This window comes from Nanorana parkeri, unplaced genomic scaffold (assembly GCF_000935625.1).
Source record: "Nanorana parkeri isolate BGI_ZX_2015 unplaced genomic scaffold, ASM93562v1 scaffold1876, whole genome shotgun sequence".
Classification (NCBI taxonomy): Eukaryota; Metazoa; Chordata; class Amphibia; order Anura; family Dicroglossidae; genus Nanorana; species Nanorana parkeri.
The window spans coordinates 137,362-148,693 of NW_017308144.1; the positions used below are offsets into that span (position 1 = coordinate 137,362).

Consider the following 11,332-nt stretch of genomic DNA (forward strand, 5'->3'; position numbering starts at 1 on the left):
CTAGACCTAAAAATTAAAAATATTAACAAACACTTACAAAGCTATCCACAAATTTGCCCCCAGCTATATCTCAAACCTTGTCTCTAATTATCACCCTAACCGTCCCCTCCGCTCTTCCAAAGACCTTCTGCTTTCCAGCTCCCTCGTCAACTCCTCCCATGCTCGCCTCCTGGACTTCTCTGCAGTCTCTGCCATCCTCTGGAACCCTTTACCCCAAGCTGTGCATCTCCCACTCTGACTGCCTTTAGGCAATCCCTAAAGACTCATCTCTTCAGGGAAGCCCATCCCACCTTTAACTAACCACTGAACCATCACGTTCTCAAAAATTCCATCCCCACACAGCTACCTCCTCGTGTACCACTTGCCCCTCCATTATAGATTGTAAGCCCTCACGGGCAGGGCCCTCCTTACCATCTTGTCTTGAATTGTATTGTAATGTCTTCCTTATATTGTAAAGCGCTGCGCAAACTGTTGGCGCTATGTAAATTCTGAATAATAATAATAATAACTGAGGGTCAAACTGGTTGAAGCTTTATTCTAACTGGACACTAGCCCCTCAGTAAGGAAGGTATGTATACGAGACAAAAGCTAGTTGAGCCTCGCCTAGGAACCTTTGAAAACTGTCGTTTCCAGGACTTTCGAGTCGAGGGGCTCCCTGGATTGGTAATATTATATTTATGTTGTTTAACACCTGTAACATTTCTTTATTATTATTATTATACTTACAAATTGTATGAATCATTGCACTGTACCCACAAATCTGTAAAGTTTAGCACACAAACTTGCTAAATAAATAAATGTAACAGGGAGTTAACCCTTTGTTACAGTGGGCAAAACAGCCAACACAACAACTACCAGATTGAAGAACTGCAAAAGACTGTCTGCAGCTCAAAGAACCAACTAAAGATAAACCCAGAACTAAAATCAGATGAGGCGGAAATGTTTACCTGGTAAATCTTAGCGAACGTACGAACAGAAGACCAGATGGCAGCCTTACAAACAGAGGCCCGATGCCAAAATGCCTAAGAAGCACTCACAGCACTGGTGGAGTGCGCCTTGACTGTAAAGAGGGGAACCCGATTCTTGAGACTACTGTATAATATTGAAGGTGGAAGCCAGATCACCCTTCCTAGGCCTGTTTGGATAACAAAAAGGGAAAATGTTGTCCTAAAAAAAAAAAAAGCAGTGGTTGGGAGTTAAATGAGAACTATGGGATCCAAGTTTTTCCTGCACTTTTAGATTGCTTAGGATAAAAGAGTACATATTGTAATTTACTCCTATAGATGCATGCTCAGGCCCCATACGTAGGTGTGCAAACTTTGAGAAAGTGCGTCCATACCTGACTTGAAATTTTGAAAAAAAAGCTGAGGACAGGCTGCAATAATTAATGCCCCCTAAGAAGAATCAAGCTGGGAGCAGGGCTGCATGTGGCCATTTTCTGGGTTTTGGGAAGAGGGTATCTTGGTTGTGCTGTGGAAGTGGAAATCTGGAATGCTGCTACTACATTGATGGTAAAGAATATGTTTACTTGGCATTATTCCATAATTCTCCTTTAACCTTAAAATGCCCAGACCACATTCAGAAAAAAAAGAGGGAGATCTCTTTCTGATGAACTGGAGCCAGACAAGGATGGAAGGACAATGTCCTGGTAAGGTGAAAGGCAGGGACCACTTTAGCAAGATAGGAAGGTCTAGGCCTCAACCACCTTGTCATAAGGTTTTTTTTGCAAGATAAGGCTACCACTTCAGATGCTTATCTAGCCAAAGTGGAAAACAGAGCAAAGAGAGGAATTATCAAATGGAGGGCTTCTAAAGCACAGAGAGAAACCAGATTCAAATCCTATGAAGGCAGAGGAGATTTGACTGGGGAAGCCACATGGTAGACTCCCTGCAAAAAAAAAAGTCTTGATCGCAGAATGGGAAACCAACAGTCTCTGGAACATAATATCAAGTGCAGATATCTGCCCCTTGATGGAACTAAGGGTCAAATTGTGATCCAGAATCATCTGCAGGAAAGAATTAATCTGTTCAGCAAAGAAGCTCCTGTGGTGAAAGCCACCAGAACTCAAACCAAACAAAGTATGCCTTCCACATCTGACAGCAGACCTTATGGGAAGCAGACTTCCTAGCCCTGAGCATCATACGAATAACATTCACAGATGCATATGACCTTTAATTCTGGTTTTCAACAGCCATGCTATTAAAGCCTGCAACTAAAAAACAAAAGCAGCAAAGCCTGTATGAATTAAGCTGAGACCGAGGAAAGCGAGTGGGCTGTTGTCATTTTGATTTTATACAGCTTTCTGATTCACCGTGCCTTGGGCACACCGCCGTGGGGATACCATCGCATTCCATCTTACTGTGCGGCCGCACTTGTGGATACAATCCCTGGATGTTTCTCCGGATTGGAAATTGAATCCCGCGGGTTAGTGTGAGTCCTAACAAGCTGGGGGAGAGGCGTCCACAGAGCCTCTGGATCTACAAAGGAACCTTACTCTCTGGAATTAAATTGTTACACACGGATATGCTTTATTGAAAAATTTCATTTACGCACCATTACGGGATCCAACCAAGACTGTCCCCCATTTTGAGCTACACACGATGTGAGTAAGCTCCAATACTTTGTATCCATCTTTGAAATACAGCCATTGTGTCTGCATCAGTGACCTTCTGCCACTTAGGTGGTTTGCAGACTAACACCCGTATTATTACATCTGGGTAATCCAAGGGAAGTCATTTTAATTGTTTTTAGATGTCTTGTTATAAGTGATCTTATATGTTATTTTCTATCATTAAATATTGTCATATATTACCACATATGTGTTACCTGTTTACTAGACCAACTCCATTTAAGGGATTTCTATGTTTAGGGGATTGTCAGTTTTTGAACGGTTTCCAAGTGACCAGATTTACAGGAGAGACAGACCACTTTGTGACAAACTCCTCACTAAGTAGTTAAAAAGACAGATAGAGTTTAGAAGAAACAAAAACCAAATAAGGGTGTCTTCATACAGAAACATTTGAATAAGCAGGTGCAAAGGGAAGAACTCTAAAGCCCTAGGGGTCCTGTAAGACCCAAAGCTTGAAACAAGACTGGTAGAAGCATCAGGGTGATCTTCCAGCTTTACAGTGTTGTGCACATGATCACTAAGAGCTGAAAGTCTCCTTTAATTTGAAGTGACAGCAACTTCTTAGAAAAGGTTCATCAGTCAGAGACTTGAGCGACTTAGTATAAAAAAGTCTCCATAGCCAAGGTATTGGACGTGGCTGAGGCCTTAGCCCCTGCAATCACAGTTAGAAATACGCTGGGTTTTCTGGGACATCAAATCTTGCATGACCATAGTAAAGACCTCTTCTGCAAGATCAGCAGGTCCAGAAACATCATCAGGCAGAGCTAAGGAATACTCTGAGAAGGAAATATAGTCTAATAGCAGAGGACAACAGGATCCAAGGCTATGGGTGTCACTACTATCAGGAAACATGCTGCAAGCAGTCTCCAACCCATTGGTTGACAGTGTGCTGGGAGCACCTGGTATAGCTGGTAAGCAACATAGTCTCATGGTAGGAGGCAAGGCCTCGAGTATTCACGACTCCTCTGCAACTAGTAACTGGTATAAATGCTTATGATCGAAGGGTCAAGTGGCCAGAGGTGACCAAGCATCACTGCAGGTGGGCAGCAGATACAGATTAAGAAACAAACTTCCATGTGCCTCTTGTTTCCTCAACACTGTCTTGGCGGGAAAGAGAGTGTAGGGTGTGTGCAAGTGACACTCTGCCCAGAGGAATGATGTTAGCGCTCTGTCCCACAGTGTTGACCTCCTCCATGGCAGGCCAGTGGGAAAATGGCAAATAAAGTTTGCTGCCCATCGACTCATTAAAGTGAGGGAGCACCTGATGCATGACCCGACAGCTAACTCACAAGAGTAAGTCTTCAGAGACAGGGTAAGCGTAAGGTAAAGTTGGAGAGGGGAATTCATCAAAACAGGAGCAGAGAGAATCTGAAGCAATTGACAATGGCAACCAATCAGCTTCTGTCATTCATTTACAAAGCATAACTGAATAAACAAAAGATAGAAGCTGATTGGTGGCAAGGGCAACATCTCCAGATTTTGTCAGCTCCAGTTTTTTAACTCCCCCCTGTGGCCCTGGATCTGGAAAGCACTCCACAGCTAACAGAACCAGTCCAGAAAATGCTCAAGTGGTGACCAGTGCCCATGGGTCACCTTTAAACTCACCCAACAATGTCCAGACCAGTGGGGTCCAGTTGGAGTGAAATCCAGAAGCCAAGGCTGAGGAAAACTGCACTGGATAGCTGCAATGAAGGTAGGGAGATCATCAAGCAGCTACAGGGTGAAGATTCTCGATAAAAGAAGAAAGTTGCTAGAAGAAATAACAGGTCAAGTCGTAACTCATGACTGGCCTAAAGTTTTTTGTTGTTGTTTGCAAGTGTCCAGTCCTCATGTAGGCAGCAGTTTAAGGACTCTTGTGTTCCTCAATGGACTTGAAAAAAAATACATATACTATCTCTAATACTGAATATATTTGCTTGAAATGAGTTGATTTCCTTAAATTACACTATGTCCATTAACACCAAGGACGTTATTTACATTACTTTTACATATAACAATGTAAAAGTTGCACAAAACTACAGCAATCAATTAGAAAGTGTTGTTTTTTTTTAAACATTTTTATGAAAAATGTCTGCTAAATGTTCTTGTGCATAAAAGTCTAATTCGCTCACATCATAAAGTGACCCTGCCAGCACAGGGTCACATACAAAAAAACCCCCCAAAAACGCCTGCTCTGTAAAAGAAGAGCCACTATACTTACCTGCCGGTCACTTGTGTCTTGAAACACCACTACTTCAGTGCTCTTCAGCACTGAAGTAGTACAGGTATTCAAATGGTTCCTTATGCTGACTTGCACATCCTGTAGTGACGTATGAGCTGGCAGGAGGAACTACTGATTGTATCGACAGGAGCTGGTATTCACGCACCCCAAGAGTGGAATACCTGCAGCAGCCCAGGAGCACTAAAGTGGTGTCATTTCAAGATGGGCTACCAGAAAGGCAACGATAGAGCCTGTTCTTTTACAGGGCTGTGGTGACATGGCCACTTTAATAAACCTCACATCTCCTTATATATTCTTGTTTTCTTTGTTCATTAGAACATTAAGGCTAGCCTACTTCTATACACTGCAGCAAAATGCGCATTTAACGGCATTACTGCAATGCACAGTAACACACAATCTGTGGTGCAGTGCACTGTGGTGCCATACATTTTTAGTGCATTCATGCATTTATGTGTAATCTTATCTTAACCACTTTACGACGTTAGGACGTTCCATGCTGTCCTGGAAAGCATGGGCTTTAAAGACATTAGGGCAGCGTGGTCCTAACTTCTAAGCCCCTCCGTTCCCCTTCCCCCGCATAGTTATCCGCCGGGATCCGATGTGGAGACTTAACTGGCAACTCAGGTAATCCCCAGGATCCAATCTGCTACAATTTTGGTCACGTGATTGGTGACAACCAGTCACTGCAATCAGTGATACATTGTGACAGCCAATGATTCGAATCATTGGCTGTCAACACTGCCTTTGCTTCTCTCCTCAGTGTGATCTAAGGTGAGAAAAGTAGACAGATCAGTGCTACTAAGGGGTCTATTCACTATGCTGCCGAGGGCAGCCGAGTGAATGACCGATCAGAAGTGAAGTGAGCCGTACACTGTTCGGTTATTCACTTCAGGCTGGGACGGCTGATTTCAGCCGTACATCGGCTGAAATCCGCCGTACATCGGCCTGCTTCGTGTGGCTTCGGGTCGGCCGAACATGCTCAGCATGTTCGGCCAACCCGAAGTGCAGAAGGAGTTCGATGCATATGCGATCGGCTCAACCGAGCCGCTCGGCCATGATCGGGAGCTGTACGGGCTATTGTGAATAGACCGTACAGCACCCCCTCGGTTCTCCTGAACCGAAGGGGTCCTGGGGCCGAAGCTAGCCGAAGGATCGGCCGAAGCTACGGCCAGATCCCTCGGCAGCTTCGTGAATAGACCCCTAAGTGTCAGGCAAAGTAGTCAGTGAGGTATAATAAAATAAAAAAACTTTATAAAACAATCATAATAATTAACCCCTTCATTGCGGATCAGTTTTATAACTTTGATCAGTACAATAGCACTGTTCAAGATTATTAGGGTGTATTTTTTTCGTTAATTGTACCTATTTTTTAAAAATAATTTTATTGTAGAAAAATTAACTCCTTCAGTGCTGATCACAGTTTTATAACTGTGATCACTTTGATCAGTAAAGTTGTACTGTTCTGCATTTTCAGGTGTGATTTTTGCATTTTCTTAATTATAATTTTTATTTTGTTAGTTTTATCCATTTTTAATTCTTTTATTTTAAAACAAATTAACCCCTTCTGCGCTGATCACTTTTTTATTGCTGTGATCACAGTGATTAGTACACTGTTCCGCATTTTGGGGTGTTTTAATTAAAATTCTACCCTTTAAGTTTTTTTTTTACCCTTTTACGTAGTTTCTGATCACAGTATTTTGTCTAAACTGGTTTTTGACTCGGCTTCTCCTGACGTTGCTTTTTGATTGCCACCTGCCCAAGTATCCTGGCATACAAACAAAATTGACTTTTATATTATGGCACATTACTATACTGCAGAGGATGCTTATGCCATACTAGCCCATGATTCAGAGAGTGACACCTTTCCTGTTTCTGATAGTGACACAATAACAGCATCTATAATAGCGTCCCTAAGTCAGGTTTCCAGTGATGGTACTCCCCGCCTACCACCATCTAAAAGGAGGTGTTCAGAACATCCAATACTCCCGGCCAAACATTGGGTGCCCCCAAACTTAAATACCTCCATTTACAGCAACTCCTGGCATCACAACCAGCATTCCAGTTTGTGAGCAAATAGATTTAAAACTTTTACTGACTGACATTATATTTGATATGACTACTCAAACAAATGTATATGCCAGCCAGTATCTGTTAGGTAATCCAACTTCACACTATGTTAGGAAAAACACCTGGCAGAAAATAACAAGTTTTGGGCACTAACCATGGTAACCTACGTTCCTGTTGGCACAAACACCTCATCATGGCTACCCCTCTTTTTACAGGGATTATGAAGAGGGATAGATATGAGAAATTGCTGCATTTTCTGCATTTTAACGATAATACCCAGTGCCCTCCTAGAAATGAACCCCTGGTATGAAGGCTATACAAGACACGGCCACTGATAAAACACCTATCTGGAAAGTTTGCAGAAACTTGCATTCCTGACCAGAATATCTGTGTGGATGAGTCCCTCGTGAAATTTAAGGGAAGATTGCTTTTAAAGCAATGCATTCCATCAAAGCACTTAAGGTATGGAATTACATTTTATAAACTGTGCGAATACAGTACAGCCAATACCTGGGCATTTAGCATTTATGAGGGGAAAGACCGCTATTTAGATTTAGATCCACCTGGTTGGCCAGATTCTATGCCACAAAAAATGGCAAAATTGTTTGTGATCTCTATCCTTGCTAAAAAAAAGGTCATCATCTATGGGTTGACAACTACTATAGAAGTATAGATTTATTTAAACATTTATTTTATTTTGAAACCCTCGCTGGTGGCACAGTGCGCACAAATTGTGCAGCTTTTCCCCGGAAGCTTACACATGGCAAAACCCTCAGAGGCACAACATCAGCCTTACAACATGGCCCTAAAAAAGAAGTGTACATGCTGTCCACCATGCATGATGAAGGTACAGTGCCAGTGTCTGTCAGGGGAAAGGATGCAACAACCGAAGTGCATTGTGGTATACAGCAAGTATATGGGGGGTTTAGATTTAGCGGATCAGTCTAGTACATATCTAGTACACTGCAAGAGAAAGACCTGGAACAAAAAAATTGGCCATATACCAAACCCAGATGGCAGTATTTAATTCCTATGTGCTTTACAAAAAAAGCACAGGGAAGCCTTACACTTTTTTGGAATTTACCTAAAAATTGTTTCTGATATTTTGTTTCATCAGCCCCCTAATCCTCGCACATTTCAATAAGAGGATGTCCAGAGACATTGCGGCAGGCACTTTCCTTGCAGGATCCCCCAGCAGCCTGCAAAAAGTCACCCCAGACAAAATGCAGTCTGTTACAAAAAAGGAGTTAGAAAAGGTTATAGTTACTATTTCCCTTCCTGTCCATCTCTACCAGGCCTATGTATCACAGACAGTTTTCAGAGTCTACCATACACAGGTAGACTATTAATTCAGATTATTCTGTATGTGACTTGATTTATTGGCGATTATTCTGTGTACCTGGGCTTGTCCTATACCGACTACTTTGACTTCTGGATCCCCTGACCTTGGCGTGTCCCCGTTTTCATTAAATCCACAACAGGGCCGTAGATAATTTTTTTCCCTGGGGGGGGGGTTCAGCTTCCTCAAATTATAAGACTACACATTAAAGTGATATTAAAGGCAAATTATTTTTCCCTGCCCCCCATGTAAATGTTAGCACTTACCTTAAATGATGTCTCTTATTCTGGTCTTCCTCTTCTTTCCCCATGTTTTCATGTGTCCCTCCAGCGGTGCGGCGTCTCTGCGATCCAGCGCTGACTGCTCTGTCCCTCCGATCCAGCGGTGCACGCGTCCATAGACTTACCCTGCGCGGGAGCGAGCAGCGATAACGAGGTAAGTTTAAAATGATTTCAAGCGTTTTTTTTGTTTTTTTTACACTTCTTGCCTATATCTACTGCTTGCTAGCAGTAGATATAAGCAAAAAAAACGGAGGGTTTAGAACCCCTTAATGTTAAACAGCCGGGAGTATGTGCCCCCCTCTGCCCTCCCCTCGCTAGCCACTGCCAGGACACTCTGGGGGGGTTTGAACCCCCCTATCCCCCCCCTTATCTACGCCCCTGCATGGGGGTACGGTTATATTTTGTTAGACATTGCTCATTACAAATATTGGGGCTTTATTACAGTAACACATATAAGGATTATGAAATATCCTGTGAAAATGGAATTTGTGTGTGAAAAGCACAGATAAAAAAATAAGCTTCTAAGGGTGGCCGGCATTTGTGATAAAGTGGCTATACAAAAAACTCAAAATACCCTATTTAGGTGTACGTTTAATAAACTGTGAAAGAGTGTGATAAGCAGTGAGAAGGCTTTTCTCACCTTAGCAAAGTGAAAAGTCTAGAAAATGCTGTTTAATAACCCGAGATAAGTCAGGTAGGAACAGAAATATCTCACCTCTTCTCATCCTGGTGATAAGTACACAGAAAGTAATGGAAATGTACCTGTTTAATAAAGGGAGAAAAGTAGAGAATAGCTTTATCACGAGATAAGTATTGTGCAAAGTACCCTTGATTTAGCACCCTGTCAGACCTGGTGCTAATAGCCTTTTTCTCGAGAAGCACTGAGCAAAGATACAGGAACCTCCTCCTCTGTCACTCAGTTCTTCTCTGTTTCCAGTCCTGAGGAGAAGTTTGAGTGGTATGTTCTATTCAGAGCCTAGTGCTATTCTATCCAGCTGTTACCATATTAAACGTACACCTTAGAATGCTCTGGGTGTTGAAAAAGTATGTTATTATGGAAAATATTTCTTTCCTACGCTGTCATAATGTCTCAAAAGCAACCTAGGCCCGGAAATGCAATGTGCCAAAATTCCATGGATGATGACCAAAACGGGCAAGCCCCATATTTGGCCCTGTAATTCCCATAAACCCTATTAAACCTGTACATGGTTGTACTCATGGGACATTGTAGTATACAATTATGGGTGTTTTATTGCAGTAAAATGTGTCAATATTATGATAAATGTGTGTGTGCATGTTTGGAAAAAAAAAAAATTCTTAATTTCTCATAATTGGTTAGATTTTATGTATATATAATTACAGTCAAAGGAAAGCCCTATTTGTCCTCTAAAAACAATGTATAATAAGTGTGGGTGCACCTAAAACAAAAGAGGTAAATTATGGTTAAACAAACATATAGCTCCAATTCTATATTTTGTTTACGTTCTGAACTTGTACAATTGCCTCCGTCCTTAAGGGGTTAATTACAATAGAATTTTTACTTATTTGAGAAATGCATACCCATCTGGTTTGGTCATTTATTTTGAATGACTCATTATGAGTTTAGTATAACAAAATAAAAGCAATACAAAAAAACGGACAAAACTAGTATTTCTCTACAGCATAGCACACCAATGACTATGTACCCTGGCTTTGATGATTGTAGGTCTCGGATCCAGGATTCCCTGCATCTTTCTTAGTGCTGGTACGACAAAAAGATTACAGGTAACTACTGCTGACACAGGGTTGCCTACAAAGAAGCAAAAGAAAATAATTTAATCAGGATTTAGCCTTTAGTTAAAAAAGAAACATTACCCTTTAACACTTTGACAGAAAAACCACTAATATGGCAGTACAAAAGGTGAATACATTGATTTTTCCTTTAAACTTGTTATTGGCTTGGTAATCAATATATGCACTGTAAAAGATATTCAACCTTCTCGCATCCTTAGTAGCTTATCTAAACATTATGCAATTACTGTATTTGTCAAAATACTAAGAGAAAAGGGGGGAAGTCTGTATACCAAGCAACTGACAAGACTTTACAGTGTATGACAGACAGGTTAAACAGAAATATAACAAATTGTCACAATACTTCACCCCAGAGGCATAACTAGAACCTTCAGGGCCCCGATGCAAGAAACCCCCTGCCGCCATGGCACTGTGTGGTTAACAGAATGGCTGCCGAGGTCCCCAGCAAACGCGGGACCTCATGTTCTGTCGGGAACACCAACCCAGTATCTGCGTGATCTGCGGGATTAACGAGGAAACAGGCATTTATTTACAAATTATTTGTTTGTAATTGTTAATTATGACTGGTAATAATATGCCGCCCATGGCAGTAAATGATGGATGGCATATTGTTAACGATCACAATTAACAATTTAAACTAAATGCTTTGTAAATAAATCCCTGTTCCGTCAATAATACTGGTCTGTGCGCAAGAGCAGATGCTGAGGTCGGCAAATTCGACAACGTCGGCGTTCTCGACAGAACACCGGTATCTGTGTTTAGTATCAGTACTCGTGAAAATGCCCAGTATTAGCACTAGTGCATTCCTACTTAAAAATATAATGCATTGCAGGGACTTGCAGTCGTGCATAGTTGGTGCTATTCTGCATTGCTGTATAATGATTATAATTAGAATACCACCAGCCATGCGGGACTACAATTCCTAGCAATGCATTATAACATTATAATAAAAAAACAGCACTGCAGAATACCACCAGCATTCCCTCCCCCCCCCCCCCCTTTCC

The 11,332-nt window shown here is 41.8% G+C and overlaps 1 protein-coding gene across 1 annotated transcript in view; it reads right to left on the minus strand.

Annotated features, from left to right (window-relative positions):
• Window positions 1-11,332, minus strand: part of GPHN (gephyrin) — a 142,398-nt gene that overhangs the window by 7,904 nt on the left and 123,162 nt on the right. Inside the window, exon 15 of the mRNA XM_018571950.1 lies at window positions 10,223-10,326. Within this exon, the coding sequence (XP_018427452.1) occupies window positions 10,223-10,326 (104 nt within the window). The remainder of the gene's footprint in view (window positions 1-10,222; window positions 10,327-11,332) is intronic.